The 17,202-nt window shown below is 54.1% G+C and overlaps 1 protein-coding gene across 4 annotated transcripts in view; it reads right to left on the bottom strand.

The window, feature by feature from the left end:
• Nucleotides 1–8,212: 8,212 nt before the first annotated feature.
• The window catches only part of wdr81 (WD repeat domain 81), a 35,050-nt gene continuing 26,060 nt past the window's right edge, over nucleotides 8,213–17,202 (bottom strand). For 3 of the 4 annotated variants that reach the window (XM_038814759.1, XM_038814761.1, XM_038814760.1), the window contains exons 9-11: nucleotides 16,877–17,022; nucleotides 14,988–15,167; nucleotides 8,213–9,795 (exon numbers count right to left, since the gene is read on the bottom strand). In XM_038814759.1, coding sequence (XP_038670687.1) covers nucleotides 9,472–9,795; nucleotides 14,988–15,167; nucleotides 16,877–17,022 — 650 coding nt within the window. In that variant the 3' untranslated portion in view covers nucleotides 8,213–9,471. Of the gene's footprint in view, nucleotides 9,796–14,987; nucleotides 15,168–16,876; nucleotides 17,036–17,202 lie in introns of those variants that run through there. The other variant, XM_038814762.1, reaches the window with a different exon arrangement.

Genomic DNA, 17,202 nt, shown 5'->3' with positions numbered 1-17,202 from the left:
GCCTCACGGTAGGGGCCTCACGGTAGCATGGTGGTTAGCATCAATGCTTCACAGCTCCAGGGTCCCAGGTTCGATTCCCGGCTGGGTCACTGTCTGTGTGGAGTCTGCACGTTCTCCCTGTGTCTGCGTGGGTTTTCTCCGGATGCTCCGGTTTCCTCCCACAAGTCCCAAAAATCGTGCTGTTGGGGAATTTGGACATTCTGAATTCTCCCTCTGTACCCGAACAGGCGCCGGAATGTGGCAACTAGGGAATTTCCACAGTAATTTCATTGCAGTGTTTAATGTAAACCTAATTGTGACAATAATAAAAGATTATTATTATTAATTATTCAAGGCTGCAAAGATAGTTTGCGCAGTTATAGATCAGTTTGTTTATCATCAGTGGAGAGTCAGGTTTGAGAAACAATGAACGCGATTCCACAGAGTCAAGTTACAGTCACTGAACAGTGCTTTTGGTGAGGTGTCTCTCGGTGGCTACATCAAAGAGAATCTCCCGGCTATTCAACAGAACTTTGCCAGCTTTCTTTGGCCTTGGGGAGATTCTGTCCACCGAGGCTTGGGGCAAGCTCACAGATCGGGGCATCAAGGAGGCTCCCGGGAATCCCCGCTACTGTGGTAAGGCCCCAGCCCACCCCTGGCAGTGCCAACCTGGCACCTGGTCACACTGATGCTGCCAGCCCAGCCCTTTGGTGTCAGTGAGGGTGCCACCCTGCCCTGTCCCCATGGTCTATATACTAAACGGTGCCCTGGCGAGTTCTCCCCAACACGACCAGTGAGTACCGGGTGCTGGGTGAATCCAGCGTCAGGAATCTAGCTGGGTAATGTGATCAGGCCCATTAAATAATCAAGGGGAAAATCAACAGGCACTTGACGGAGGTTTGCGTTTATTAAGAGGATTTGTAAGAAGGTAAATTGTAACAGTTGCTGAATGGAATGCAATGGACACTGGTTAGCACAACTGAGGATCATGCGATAGGACATTGTGTCTATAAGCCTCACGGTAGGGGCCTCACGGTAGCATGGTGGTTAGCATCAATGCTTCACAGCTCCAGGGTCCCAGGTTCGATTCCCGGCTGGGTCACTGTCTGTGTGGAGTCTGCACGTCCTCCCCGTGTGTGCGTGGGTTTCCTCCGGGTGCTCCGGTTTCCTCCCACAGTCCAAAGATGTGCGGGTTAGGTGGATTGGCCATGCTAAATTGCCCGTAGTGTAAGGTTAATGGGGGGGTTGTTGGGTTATGGGTATACGGGTTACGTGGGTTTAAGTAGGGTGATCATTGTTCGGCACAACATGGAGGGCCGAAGGGCCTGTTCTGTGCTGTACTGTTCTATGTTCTATGTTCTAAGCACAAAAAAATTGGCATCAGGGCTAAGGGCAGCGAATTGGTGAATGGGTGTTTTTCAGATTACAGAATGGTAGTGTTCTCCAAGGGCCAGTACTTCAATCACTGCTTTTCTCATATATAAATATCTTGGATATGGGAATGCAGAGGAAAATTTTCCAATGGTATTAAACTTGGAGGTGTGACAAACAGTGAGGAAAATACAAATGAGCTGCAATGGGACCTGGGTAGGGCAGCAGAATGAGCTGCAATGGGACCTGGGTAGGGCAGCAGAATGAGCTGCAATGGGACCTGGGTAGGGCAGCAGAATGAGCTGCAATGGGACCTGGGTAGGGCAGCAGAATGAGCTGCAATGGGACCTGGGTAGGGCAGCAGAATGAGCTACAATGGGACCTGGGTAGGGCAGCAGAATGAGCTGCAATGGGACCTGGGTAGGGCAGCAGAATGAGCTGCAATGGGACCTGGGTAGGGCAGCAGAATGAGCTGCAATGGGACCTGGGTAGGGCAGCAGAATGAGCTGATGGAAATAACAGAGATAGGTGTGTGGTGGTGGATTTTTTCAAAACAATTATACATAGAAAATAGGAGCAGGAGGCCATTCAGCCCTTTGAGCCTACCCCGCCATTCATTATGATCATGGATGACCATCAAGTTCAAAACATTGATCCCGCCTTCCTCCCATATCCTTTGATCCCTTCAGCCCCAAGAGCTGTATCTAATACCTTCTTGGAAATTACATAACATTTTGGCTTCAGCTACTTTCTGTGGGAGTGAATTCCACAGATTCCTCACTCTCTGGGTGAAGAAATATTCCCTCACCTCAGTCCTAAAAGGTTTACCCCTTACCCTCAAACTGTGACCCCTGGTTCTGGACACCCCCCCCCCCCCCCCCCCACCCCCCCCCCCCCCCCCCCCCCCCCCCCACCATCGGGAACATTCTTTCTGAATCTACCCTGTCTAATCCTGTTAGAATTTTCTATGAGATCCCCTCTCATTCTTCTAAACTCCTGGACCAGACCCCAACAGTGACTAGGATATGGGTCAGAATCCCCAATACCTTATTTTCATTTGTCAGACTGAGGAAAGGATAATTTGTTCCATGAGTGATTACACGAAGAAATAGAGATATGGTATATTAGAACAAACTTTATTACTGACAGTATTAAAATATCAGGCAGGACTCTTTGGCCGTGCCTGCCCGTGACTGTAAATTCCCGCCTGACGTCAATGGACCTCACAGGGTCTGTGGCGATCTTGGGGCGGGCAAGGTGGAAGAATCCAGCCCATCTTTAACATCACACCAGAAAATAGCTTACAATCACCCCTTGAACAATGTGAATCAATACAATGTAATCAATACAGTGAATACAGTAACCCTTAACTGCCATCTTTATTCCCAGTCAAACAACAACAAAAAACATCTCCACTCTCAATCCACTGTTAAACACAGTTGGCAAGAGGAATACCTACTGTACAGAGATGACTATGAGACTGTTGTTGATCCTCTGGTCTCTGTGTTCCCAAAAGCGGTCAAACAGTCACGTATCAAACAAACACTGAACTTTGATTCAACACAATTTATTCACTAAACTTGCAACAAATACACATCAGCTTTACTGCTGATCACAATTTGTCTCCAGACTCACATCTTAGGCATAAGTAGATATTACGGCTTTGAACTGAACTGGCCAAATTCTTCTCGGAGGTCTGTTCTGTTCTCTGAGCCTTCACTCAGGGTCACTGCAGTATCGCCGGTTGTTCCGAGGTTGCTGCTGATGCAGAATCTTCGATGCTCTTATACTCTTTCTGACCTGTAATATAGGTCAAACTCACGTCCCATTTCGAACTGTCGATTGACATCTTTCTTCCAACCACTGATTCATTCTTCGCAGATCAAATCAGACATTGTGGTTAAAGGTGTCAACTCAACTTCTGCTTGGCATTGTGCAATCTTTCCATCTTTGCATTGCAGACTCTAAATAGGTCACCGGTCTAAAGGCAACAGGTCTCATTTGAAGTTGACCAGAACCTTCCCATCCTGCCTGCAATCAGTCATTTTAGCAGAGACAGGATCTTATTGCTACACTGTTTTAAAGATCTGGCAGAAACATGCAGAAACTCTGGCTCGATTTATTCAGAAGCTGCTTCTCAGCTTACCTTCTAACTGCTTAGAAAGAAACTGCTCACCTAGCAACACACATATCTTTTAATTGAACTGAGCTCTTTGACTTCTGCTCAAATCTCCATTTAAACTGAATAACTGTTTTACTGCACAATGCCGGACACGTTGGCTCCTCCCAGTAATTGCGTCATCTTTCCAATCTGAAATCTAATCAACTCCACAGGGAATCCCCTTAATCCAAACAACATGCCTTTAGCTCAAACTTTTACGATGCTCTAATTGCACCCTGGCTTTCAAAATCTTTCAACCCAGTATCCACGACAAACCCTGGCTTTTAACTTGCACTGTTCCAAACGCCCAGAATACAATCTATCGGAAATTTCTGCCTTCCTCACAGGATTGGGAAAGGCAATATAGACTGATTGGCACAATTTAAAGAAAAGTATCCAATTCTTTATTTTCCAATTTAACGTGACCAATCCACCTACCCTGCACAGATTTTTGGGCTGTGGGGGTGAGAACCACGCAGACACGGAGAGAATGTGCAAACTCCACACGGACAGCGACCCAGGGTCAGGATCGAACCTGGTTCCTTGGCACCGTGGGGCAGCAGGGCTAGTGTCCAGGAGCAGAAAGCCCAGCAGGGGCACAGGCAAAGATCGTTGATCATGGCAGATCATATTGAGAGCAGAGTTAGTCGAACATAAATTGAGGGATGAAGAAACTGGGGTTGTTCTTCTTGAAGTGAAGGAGATTGAGGAGAGTTTGATAGACATTTACCAGAGTGTGACCTGTTTGGATAAGGTAGAGAAGGAAAATCCATTCCCATTAACTGATGTTCCCTCAGTCCCAGCTTTGCCCTCAGTGCGGTGCTCCCAGCTTTTCCCTCAGTGCGGTGCTCCCAGCTTTGCCCTCAGACCATGCGGTGCTCCCAGCTTTTCCCTCAGTGCGGTGCTCCCAGCTTTTCCCTCAGACCGTGCGGTGCTCCCAGCTTTGCCCTCAGTGCGGTGCTCCCAGCTTTTCCCTCAGGCCGTGCGGTGCTCCCAGCTTTGCCCTCAGTGCGGTGCTCCCAGCTTTGCCCTCAGTGCGGTGCTCCCAGCTTTTCCCTCAGACCGTGCGGTGCTCCCAGCTTTGCCCTCAGTGCGGTGCTCCCAGCTTTGCCCTCAGTCAGTGCGGTGCTCCCAGCTTTGCCCTCAGTGCGGTGCTCCCAGCTTTGCCCTCAGACCGTGCGGTGCTCCCAGCTTTGCCCTCAGTCAGTGCGGTGCTCCCAGCTTTGCCCTCAGACTGTGCGGTGCTCCCAGCTTTTCCCTCAGACTGTGCGATGCTCCCAGCTTTGCCCTCACAATAAATAAAATAATAAATAAATAATAAAATTGCTTATTGTCACGAGTAGGCTTCAATGAAGTTACTGTGAAAAGCCCCTAGTCGCCACATTCCGGCGCCTGTTCGGGGAGGCTGTTACGGGAATGGAACCGTGCTGCTGGCCTGCTTGGTCTGCTTTAAAAGCCAGCGATTTAGCCAAGTGAGCTAAACCAGCCCCTTGAGGTAGTAACAGACATGGTGTGCAAAGAAACACTTACACAAGATATTTTGTGCAACTGAATCTTTATTACTGTTTAAAACACGGAACTGCTGTTTATTCGATTGGTTGAAGTACTGATATTTACTGTGAATCACAAGCCTCACAGCTGGACTCACATTACCCATTGCAACCTGCCTTCTGAATCTGGTCTGCTTATTGTCGGGGTCCCAGACCCGGGGAGGGGGGGGGGAGGTCCTCTGGCACAATGGTTGCTCCTGGACTGGGGGGGGGGGGGGGGGGGGTCCTCTGGCACAATGGCTGCTCCCGGACTGGGGGGGGGGGGTGTCCTCTGGCACAATGGTTGCTCCCAGGCCCCGGGGGGGGGGGTCCCTCTGGCACAATGGTTGCTCCCAGGCGGGGGGTCCCTCTGGCACAATGGCTGCTCCCAGGCGGGGGGTCCCTCTGGCACAATGGCTGCTCCCAGGCGGGGGGTCCCTCTGGCACAATGGCTGCTCCCAGGCGGGGGGTCCCTCTGGCACAATGGTTGCTCCCAGACCCGGGGTGGGGGGGGGGGGGGGGGTCCTCCCGTGGGTCTCACTGCCGAAGCTGCAAAATTACATTTTTATCCAGTTTCTTCCAAAATCAGGAATTGCCTTCCGTCACGAACACGCCCCATTCCCATTTTCTCAATATTAACTCGAAAACACAGCACCCAGCTGTGGGCCTCTCTCTCTTTATTGGTCATTGTTTTCAAATTCTTCCCGAACCGCTGCGATTTCATGTTGATCACGTGTTGGCCAAGGTTAGCCAGTTGGCCCATCATGCTTTGCGGAGATTTGGCTGTTGGTCATCCAGCTGCATCCCCCCCACCCCCACCAAGTGGCATGACGACCTGTCCTGACCCCACCCCAATCAGACAGCCCTCCCTCACTCCCAATGGGATGTGGAGACCCCCAGTCCTGACCCTCTGACAGTGCGGCACTCCCTCAGTACTGACCCTCTGACAGTGCGGCACTCCCTCAGTACTGACCCTCTGACAGTGCAGCACTCCCTCAGTACTGACCCTCTGACAGTGCAGCACTCCCTCAGTACTGACCCTCTGACAGTGCAGCACTCCCTCAGTACTGACCCTCTGACAGTGCAGCACTCCCTCAGTACTGACCCTCTAACAGTGCAGCACTCCCTCAGTACTGACCCTCTGACAGTGCAGCACTCCCTCAGTACTGACCCTCTGACAGTGCGGCACTCCCTCAGTACTGACCCTCTGACAGTGCGGCACTCCCTCAGTACTGACCCTCTGACAGTGCGGCACTCCCTCAGTACTGACCCTCTGACAGTGCGGCACTCCCTCAGTACTGACCCTCTGACAGTGCGGCACTCCCTCAGTACTGACCCTCTGACAGTGCGGCACTCCCTCAGTACTGACCCTCTGACAGTGCAGCACTCCCTCAGTACTGACCCTCTGACAGTGCAGCACTCCCTCAGTACTGACCCTCTGACAGTGCGGCACTCCCTCAGTACTGACCCTCTGACAGTGCGGCACTCCCTCAGTACTGACCCTCTGACAGTGCGGCACTCCCTCAGTACTGACCCTCTGACAGTGCGGCACTCCCTCAGTACTGACCCTCTGACAGTGCAGCACTCCCTCTGTACTGACCCTCTGACAGTGCGGCACTCCCTCAGTACTGACCCTCTGACAGTGCGGCGCTCCCTCAGTACTGACCCTCTGACAGTGCGGCACTCCCTCAGTACTGACCCTCTGACAGTGCGGCACTCCCTCAGTACTGACCCTCTGACAGTGCGGCACTCCCTCAGTACTGACCCTCTGACAGTGCGGCACTCCCTCAGTACTGACCCTCTGACAGTGCGGCACTCCCTCAGTACTGACCCTCTGACAGTGCAGCACTCCCTCAGTACTGACCCTCTGACAGTGCGGCACTCCCTCAGTACTGACCCTCTGACAGTGCGGCACTCCCTCAGTACTGACCCTCTGACAGTGCGGCGCTCCCTCAGTACTGACCCTCTGACAGTGCGGCACTCCCTCAGTACTGACCCTCTGACAGTGCGGCACTCCCTCAGTACTGACCCTCTGACAGTACTGACCCTCTGACAGTGCAGCCCTCCCTCAGTACTGACCATCTGACAGTGCGGCACTGCCTCAGTACTGACCCTCGGACAGTGCATTAATCTGATCCACTCTGCCCTGAAGCAGTGATGCTGACTGTATTACTCTCCCAGGTCTCTGGATGTATTCCCCTCATCAAACCCCCAACGTCCACGAGCCCCCACTCACCAGCTTTGTCAATCATCACAAACACACACTGGTTTCCAGATCTTTTATTTATAAATATTCACAGCTGCACATGAATCCATGCTCCACCCGTGCAAGGTTCCTGTGAGCTACCCGCTGGGCCCTGCCTCAGCCTCCTGGGCAGGTACGAAAATAACACAGAGATCGGGGCCTGTCACTGAGGTCAAAGGTCTCGCCCTGAACCCGTCTCGGAGATTCATCAGTCAGCTTCACCTTTAACCCCACTCAGCCCTATCCAGCCGCCACAGATACCCCAAACCTGCTCGACCACCATTTTAAATCTGTCGGTGTGCCCGGAGGTGGCGTTAGGGGGTTGATGTGGTCATTCAGGATTTTAACCCCAGCTACATGTTGAAGTGGGAAGTTCCCAGTGAGGCGCGAGGAGAGAGCCGGTTCCAATTCACCTGAAATAAAACCTCCTCCCCCCCACACGGTCATCTCCTTCAAACACTGACGGGCCGAGCGGAGGGGGGGAGGGGAGGGGGGGAGGGGGGGGAGGGAGCGAGGGGAGGAGAGGGGAGGGAGCGAGGGGAGGAGAGGGAGCGAGGGGAGGGGAGGGAGTGAGGGGAGGGGAGGGAGCGAGGGGAGGAACGGGGAGGGAGCGAGGGAAGGAGAGGGAGTGAGGGGAGGGAGCGAAGGGGAGGAGAGGGAGCGAAGGGGAGGAGAGGGAGCGAAGGGGAGGAGAGGGAGCGAAGGGGAGGAGAGGGAGCGAAGGGGAGGAGGGGGAGCGAAGGGGAGGAGGGGGAGCGAGGGGAGCGAGGGGAGGAGGGGGAGCGAGGGGAGGAGGGGGAGCGAGGGGAGGAGGGGGAGCGAGGGGAGGGGGAGGGAGCGAGGGGAGGGAGCGAGGGGAGGGGAGGGAGCGAGGGGAGGGAGCGAGGGGAGGGAGCGAGGGGAGGGAGCGAGGGGAGGAGAGGGAGCGAGGGGAGGAGAGGGAGCGAGGGGAGGAGAGGGAGCGAGGGGAGGAGAGGGAGCGAGGGGAGGAGTACAGAGGGAATGAGGGAGAGACGGCAGCAAGTAGAATGGGAAGCAGCTTTCTAGACCATTCTATGACAGCTAAACTGCTAAATTTGCAGGAGGGGGCTGCAGCGGACAAGCCCACTCCCCAATCAGCCTGTACCCAGGTTGAGGGCTAAGCTAATGGGGATGTGATGAGATGATGGGTGGCGGACAGGTTGTTGAGGGGACAGGTATCTCTTGCAGTTTTATTCTTTAAACATTTAAGATGTGTCAGATTGATTCATATTATACAAAAACTGAACATCCCTATTGAAACAGCAGTGTGATCGGAACTAGAATCAAAGGTATTAAACATGTTAACAAGGTTAGTGATAAACTTGCCTGCTCCTAACTATTGTGGGACAGAGAAATACTTTCCTGCTCACCACCTCCCCATAGAAACCAGTTGACCCCTGACATCACCTGTTTGGGCATTGTGACCCGGTCAGAGGTCAGGCAGTCCATTATCAATATCCCAAATTTTTACCTAAAGGTCTTCCTGATAGGGGTCTGTTCCACGCCTCCCTCTTGATTGGTTAGTTTATTTGTGTTAGTGACGGGGGCACTGCGTGAACCCACATCCGTCAACTGAGCTCCCCCCCCCCCCCCCGTTCTCCCCACCCTCCCGCTGTGACAGTCACAGGAGCCGGGAAGGAGGTGGGGGTTAAACAAGGCACGGAGACAGGAGATTCCAGCTAAGCGTTAAGAGATTGGGTGAATTAGCATTCCTGGAAGAATTACTAGCACCAAATTGGCAAAACGTTCACATTGCCATCAAAGCCTTGGCCGAGTGCTGGCTGACTGCGGATTCAAAACCAAAATCAGCGCTGAAGATAGAAACTTGTTTTAAAAAAAAAAATCCCAGAGTTTCTCGGTTGATTGGATAATTAAAAATCCTGGAAAACTATTCCTTACTCGCTCCAGCAGAGCTGGACGGAGAAGTCTGATTGGCAGATTCACTGTGTGTTATATAAAAAAAAGCCAATGTGAAAACACCTAAACTTGCTTCACACCTGGGATTGGGGGAAGGGTGACTGCTCAGCCAGGAAGGGCATCGCTCATTCTGTGCACAATCACTGGGACCCAAGAGTGTTGGATGGAGGGGGAAGTGCTCAGAGCTCATTTGGTGGGTGAAGGTTTAATAGTATTTGTTCCTCTCGCCTTCAGAAGCAGTCACTGGGCTAAGCAAGAAGCCGGATCACTCCGTTATCAGACCCCAGGAGGAGCAGCCTCTTGGCGGGAAGGACCCCCAAGCTGGTCAGCGTCCCGCGGAAGTTTTCCGAGCTCAGCTTGTTCATGGCAACAGGGACAGAGGTGTCGAGCAGCGAGTAGATTCCAATGCGATTGGCCACCGTGCCAGCCACGATCTCGTTACCGTGGAGATCGAAAATGTGTACAGGGTCAGAGGGCGACCTGTAATGGTGGAAAGGTTTCTGTTCACATTCTTTCCAGATGGTGAGGCAGTGGTCAGTGGAGGAACTGACCACAACATTCCCCTCCGCAGTCTGTGCAAAGGAAAAAGGAGAATGGAGTGTCAGGACAGCAACAACGACCTGCATTTATGTAGCATCTGGAGAGCAGCACAACACCCCCCCCCCCCACACACAAGGAGTTTAACAAGAGCATTCTCAATAAAGACACTTTTCAGAGTCTGTGGAGCAGACTAGGAGACGGATGATTAAAAGTTTGGGCAAGATGAAGAGGGTTAGAGGTGGAGTTCCGGACTGATTGCTATCTACTTGTTTTAAACATGGCCATTTCTTCGGCCTTGGCACATGCCACAGAGATCGAGAGGCTCCACAGGGCTGCTGTTTGGGTTATAACGGGGAGAGACGGGGCAAGGCCAGTGAACTGTGGACCCAGGGTCAGTCATTATCCTGTTTACCCTTCTGTGAAATTTCAGCCAAACTAAAAACATTCCTCGCCCACGCACAGGCCCACAGGAGACAAACACATCGCATTTAACCCTCGTCCGCCTGTAAGGTTTAAACTATAGACTGGGAACCGGTGGGGATGGAGCGAGACAGCAAGTCAAATGTTACAAACCCCCAGCAGCATTAACTGAGATACCGAATCGGACTGAAACCAACAGATTGACCAATGTCCCTTTAGAGATGGAAACCTACCACTCGCAGCTCTGTGCCATGTGACTCCAGTCAGTCATTTAGAACACAGGAGGAGGCCATTCGGCTCATTGAGTCCATGCTGGCTCTCCAGTACCCCCCCCCCCCCCCCCCCCCCCCGTCCCCATAGCTCTCAACTGCCCAGCCAATTCTCTTAAGTGTGGTGACCAGAACTGGACACAATACTCCATCAAACCAGAGTTCTATAAACATCCAGCAGAGGGTCGCACAGTGGTTAGCACTGCTGTGTCACAGCACCAGGGTTCGATTCCCGGCTTGGGTCACTGTCTGTGCGGAGTCTGCACGTTCTCCCCGTGTCTGCGCGGGCTTCCTCCGGGTGCTCCGGTTTCCTCCCACAGTCCAAAGATGTGCACATTAGGGAGGGTTGTGGGAATAGGGCGGTGGAATGGGCCTGGGTGGGGTGCTCTTTCAGTAGGTCGGTGCAGAATCGAGGGGCTGAATGGCCTCCTTCTTCACTGTTGGGGTTCTATGGATGATGTCAAGATAGATTTTTGGTCTCTCGGGGATTCAGGAGATATGGAGAGAGGGTAGAAAACTCAGGTTGTGGCAAAACATCAGCCATGATCATAGGGAATAGCAGAGATAGCTCGAGATCTCCCAGTCTTCTTTTCTCTTTATGTTCTAACAAATTATTTTACAGGATGTGGGTGTCGCTGGATAGGCCAGAATTTGTTTCCATCCCCAATTGCCCTTGGTGGGGGTGAGCTGCCTTCTTGAACCGCTGCAGTCCTTGAGGTATAGGTACACCCTCTGTGCTGTTAGGGTGGGAGTTCCAGGATGTGGTGTAGGGACACCCTCTGTGCTGTTAGGGAGGGAGTTCCAGGATGTTGTGTAGGGACACCCTCTGTGCTGTTAGGGAGGGAGTTCCAGGATGTGGTGTAGGGACACCCTCTGTGCTGTTAGGGTGGGAGTTCCAGGATGTGGTGTAGGGACACCCTCTGTGCTGTTAGGGAGGGAGTTCCAGGATGTTGTGTAGGGACACCCTCTGTGCTGTTAGGGAGGGAGTTCCAGGATGTGGTGTAGGGACACCCTCTGTGCTGTTAGGGAGGGAGTTCCAGGATGTTGTGTAGGGACACCCTCTGTGCTGTTAGGGAGGGAGTTCCAGGATGTGGTGTAGGGACACCCTCTGTGCTGTTAGGGAGGGAGTTCCAGGATGTTGTGTAGGGACACCCTCTGTGCTGTTAGGGAGGGAGTTCCAGGATGTGGTGTAGGGACACCCTCTGTGCTGTTAGGGAGGGAGTTCCAGGATGTTGCCCCAGTGACAGTGAAGGAACGGCCGATATCTTTCCCAGTCAGGGTGGGGAGGGACTTGGGGGGGAACCTCCAGGTGGTGGGGTTCCCAGGTATCTGCTGCTCTTGTTCCAGTCGGTAGAGGTCGTGGGTTTGGAAGGTGATGACTAAGGAACCTTGGCAGTCAGCTGTGGTTAACAAAGGAAGTTAAGGATTGTATAAGATTATAAAGTTGCCAGTGTTGGTATTGGGGAGGATTTTAGGAAACAGCAAAGGAGGACTAAGAAACTGATAAAGGGAGAATGGAATATGAATAGTAAAGAATGGACGATAAAAGCTTCTACGGTACACAAGGAAATGTTTGTCTAAGACAAATGTGGGCCCATTACAGGCAGAATGTTATTTTTTTTTTTTAAATTGTCCAATTAAGGAACAATTTAGCGTGGCCAATCTACCTACCGTGCACATCTTTGGGTTGTGGGGGTGAGACCCACGCAGACACGGGGAGAATGTGCAAACTCCACACGGACAGTGACCCAGAGCCGGGAGTTGATGGAAATTAGTAAGAAGCTTGCGTTGGAGAAGTTCATGGGACTGAAGGTTGATAAGTCTCCAGGATCTGATATTCTACATCCCAGAGTGTTGAAAGAGGTTGCTATGGAGATAGTGGACACATTGGTGATCATCTTGGTTCCTGAAGATTGGAATGTAGCAAATGTCACCCCGTTATTTAAGAAGGGGGGGGGAGAGAAAACAGGAATGACAGACCTGTTAGCATGACATCATCAACCGGGAAAATGCTGGAATCTGTTATAAAGGACGAGAAATGGACACTTGGATCATGCTGATCTGATTAGGCAGAGTCAACATGTATTTAAATTATACTTGATGAGTATTTGATGAGGGGCTGGTTTAGCTCACTGGGCTAAATCTCTGGCTTTTAAAGCAGACCAAGCAGGCCAGCAGCACGGTACCAGCCCGTACCAGCCTCCCCGGACAGGCGCCGGAATGTGGCGACTAGGGGCTTTTCACAGTAACTTCATTGAAGCCTACTTGTGACAATAAGCGATTTTCATTTCATGAACCTGTTGAGGTTTTTGAGGATGAAGAGGAGTTGGTTGATATTGTATACTTGGATTTTCAGAAAGGTTTTGATAAAGTCGGCCATAGGAGGTTGGTGAGCAAAATTGGTGAGCACATGGGATAGAGGTAATAATGGCATGGAGTAAGGATTGGCTAACAGGCAGAAAACAGAGATTGGAATAAATGAGTGATTCTCGTGTTGGCAGGCTGTGACCAGGACAAGGATCCAGCTGTTCACAATAGCTTTGATCATTTGAATGTGGGGGCCAAATGTAATATTTCCAAGTTTGCGGCTGACACAAAGCTCAACAGGAATATGTGTTTTGAGGAAGGTGCAAAGCGGCTTTGAGAGGATTTGGTCAGACCTCGTGAGAGGGTAAGAACCTGGCAGATGGAATAAAATGTGGAAAAATGTGATGCTATCCATTTTGGTAGGAGGAACAGATGTGCAGAGTATTTCTTACATGGCAAGCGATTAGAAAGTGTAGATATACAAAGGGATCTGAGTGACTTTGTCAATATGCCACTGAAGGCTAACTTGCAGGTGAGCAAACAATTAGGAAGGTTAATGGTAAAAGGATTTGAGTCCAGGAGTAGCGACATCCTGTTACAATAGGATGGAACCTTGTTCAGATTGCCCTTGGGAGCACTGTTTGCAATTTTGGTCACCTTACCTTCAGGATATTATTGCCAGAGAGGGAATGTAACAAAGGTTCACCAGACCTGTTCCCAGGAGGGCAGGACTGTCTTTTGAAGAGGAATTGGGAAAACTGTTTTGAAGATTGAAAGGTGATCCCATTGACATCTACAAAATACTTAAAGGGATAGGCAGGCTAGATGCAGGTCACAATTTCAATATTAGAGCGAAGCCCATTAGGACCGAGATGAGGCTAATTGTTTTTACTCAGGGTTGTAAATCGTTGGAATTCTCTACCCCAAAGAACTCAGTCACTGAGTATCTTTAAAGTAGAGACGAGAAATTTCTAAATACCAACGACATAAAGGGGAAAGGGCATTGAGGTGAATGACCAGCCATGATTGTATTGAATGGCGAAGCAGGCTTGATGGGCTGAATGGCCTGTTCTTATGCTCACCCTCTCCAGAAGTTTGACGATTGTTTTAAGTTCCAAGTCTTTCCTCCGGTTGGAAAGTTATTATTCAATTTGTTTCAGCTGAGATTCCAACTCAGTGGGTTAGAGCTTGTGGCTGCATTAGTCAGTCTCCGAGATCAGGCAACCTCCACCACTCTGATCATCAATACCAGCAACCCTTTCACTGAGTTCTCCATCGGACCCCTGTGCGTGAAGACAGGGGAACAGTGCTCCACAGCAGGATGGTTGGTGAGTGGACCATTCCCAACACAGTCAGTGTGGGCGGAGCAGAAAGGGTAATCCCATTCCATCCACCCAAACCTCCCCCTGTCTCCCCTTCACCCACACAACCCGAGCATTGGCAGCTTTAAAAAGCAGGAACTCAATCCTGGCCCTGTGACCTGGAAGTAGCCAAGGGGCATCCTTGGGTTTGTTCAATTTTACAGGTGAAGGACACACTCGGCTCCATATCCACAGAGTCAGTCACCCACTGGGGAGTCTCCTGTCATACACACTCCGGGAAGTGGGCAGTTGGCAGAGGCTGGACTGACTGCCTGAGCTCGGACTCACTAACCTGTCTCTGGTCACTCACATTCCCGTTGGTACATATCCCGGACGCAGTCATCCCGAATTTGGCACGGGAGGCATTGTCGTTTCACCCGCCGCACCGCCCCAGTCACCCCCCCCGACCGTGTCCCCCTCCCCCCCCGACCGTGTCGCCCTCCCCCCCCCAGACCGTGTCGCCCTCCCCCCCCGACCGTGTCACCCTCCCCCCCCGACCGTGTCACCCTCCCCCCCCCGACCGTGTCACCCTCCCCCCCCCCTGACCGTGTCACCCTCCCCCCCCCCGACCGTGTCACCCTCCCCCCCCCCTGACCGTGTCACCCTCCCCCCCCCCCGACCGTGTCACCACCATCCCCCCCCGACCGTGTCACCACCATCCCCCCCCCGACCGTGTCACCACCATCCCCCCCCCCCGACCGTGTCACCCTCCCCCCCCCCCGACCGTGTCACCCTCCCCCCCCCCCCGACCGTGTCACCCCCCCCCCCCCCCCCCGACCGTGTCACCCCCCCCCCCCCCCCCCCCCCCCCCGGCCCGTGTCACCCCCCCCCGGGTACCAGGAGGCAGTGGTGAGGTTCACCGTGTACCTTGAGTTGCAGAATGTCACTGTCGTGGGCCTGCCACACCCTCAGGATCAGCCCGGTCCTCGTGTCCAGCAGATAAATGTAGCCGGATGAGAAACCCACAGCGACCGAGCGGCCGCTTGGACTGACGGCCATGCAGCGAATCAGACCGGCCGTCACACTCGTATTCAGCTTGAATTCATGCTGCAAAAACAAGGCCCAAAATGGTGATGCCCGGGAACCGAAACATTCATCACAACAAACCCCCCCCCCCCAGACCGCAGGACAATGGCCCCCCACCTGCACCAAGCATCTCCCCCCCCCCCACCCACCCCCGCACCAAGCCTCCCCCACCCCACCCCCGAGCCCACCCCCCCCCCGCCGCACCAAGCCTCCCCCCTACCCACCCACCCCTGCCACTGAGCCCACCCCCCCCACCCCAGCAGAGCCCCCACCCCTGGAACCGAGCCCCCCCCCCCCCCCGGCACCGAGCCCCCCCCCGGCACTGAGCCCCCCACCCACCCCTGGCACCGAGCCCCCCCCATCACCCCCACCAACACCCCCCCGGCACTGAGCCACCCCCACCCCCCCCCGCACCCCACAAATGAAATGAAATGAAAATCGCTTATTGTCACAAGTAGGCTTCAATGAAGTTACTGTGAAAAGCCCCTAGTCGCCACATTCCGGCGCCTGTTCGGGGAGGCTGTTACGGGAATTGAACCGTGCTGCTGGCCTGCTTGGTCTGCTTTAAAAGCCAGCGATTTAGCCCAGTGCTAAACAAGCACCGAGCTGGGGGTATTCTCGGGGTGGGGGCCTTCTCTCAGGCTGGGGGTGGATTGGGGGCGTTTTCTCGGGTTGGGGGTGGGGGTGGGGTCTATTCTCCGGCTGGGGGTGGGGGTGGGGGTAGGGATAGGGGTGGGGGTAGGGGCGGGGTGTATTCCCAGGTGGGGGTGGGGGTAGGGGCGGGGTGTATTCCCAGGTGGGGGTAGGGGTGGGGGTGGGGGTGGGGTGTATTCCCCGGGTGGGGGTAGGGGTGGGGGTGGGATGTATTTCCCGGGTGGGGGTAGGGGTGGGGGTGGGGTGTATTCCCCGGATGGAAGTGGGGGTGGGGTGTATTCTCCGGGTGGGGGTAGGGGTGGGGGGGTGTATTCCCCGTGTGGGGGTGGGGGGGATTCCCCGGGTGGGGGTAGGGTGTATTCCCCGGGTGGGGGTAGGGGTGGGGGTGGGGTATATTCCCCGGATGGAGGTGGGGGTGGGGTGTATTCCCCGGGTGGGGGTAGGGGTAGGGGTAGGGGTGGGGGTGGGGTGTATTCCCCGGGTGGGGGTAGGGGTAGGGGTAGGGGTGGGGGTGGGGTGTATTCCCCGGGTGGGGGTAGGGGTAGGGGTAGGGGTGGGGGTGGGGTGTATTCCCCGGATGGAAGTGGGGGTGGGGGTAGGGGTGGGGTGTATTCCCCGGGTGGGGGTGGGGTGTATTCCCCGGGTGGGGGTGGGGGTGGGGGGTAGGGGTGGGGTGTATTCCCCGGGTGGGTTGGGGTGTATTCCCCGGGTGGGGGTAGGGGTGGGGTGTATTCCCCGGGTGGGGGTGGGGGTAGGGGTGGGGTGTATTCCCCAGGTGGGGGTGGGGTAGGGGGGTAGGGGTGGGTGTATTCCCCGGGTGGGGGTGGGGTGTATTTCCCGGGTGGGGGTGGGGGTAGGGGTGGGGTGTATTCCCCGGGTGGGGGTGGGGGTAGGGTGGGGTAGGGGTGGGGGGGTAGGGGTGGGGTGTATTCCCGGGTGGGGGTGGGGGGTGGGGTGTATTCCCCGGGTGGGGGTAGGGTGGGGTAGGGGTGGGGGGGTTGGGGTGGGGTGTATTCCCCGGGTGGGGGTGGGGTGTATTCCCCGGGTGTGGGTAGGGTGGGGTAGGGGTGTGTTACCTGCAGTCCTGGTTTCCTGGGGTCGATGAAGTGCAGCACGGAGTCGGCTGTGCCGGTGATGACGCTGTAGTGAGGAGCCGGCATCGAGGTGACAGCAGTGACTGGATTCCGAGAGTCAAAGGCATCAAAAATCCTAATTGGCTTCCCTGGAAAAGACAACTGGGAAAGTCCAGAGCGTGGTTGGGATGGGGGAGGTTGGGATGGGGGTGGCTGGGATGGGGGTGGCTGGGATGGGGGTGGCTGGGATGGGGGTGGCTGGGATGGGGGTGGCTGGGATGGGGGTGGCTGGGATGGGGGTGGCTGGGATGGGGGTGGCTGGGATGGGG

The sequence above is a fragment of the Scyliorhinus canicula genome, chromosome 12 (genome assembly GCF_902713615.1).
Source record: "Scyliorhinus canicula chromosome 12, sScyCan1.1, whole genome shotgun sequence".
NCBI classification, from domain to species: Eukaryota; Metazoa; Chordata; class Chondrichthyes; order Carcharhiniformes; family Scyliorhinidae; genus Scyliorhinus; species Scyliorhinus canicula.
This window is presented reverse-complemented; position numbering and strand designations above follow the sequence as displayed.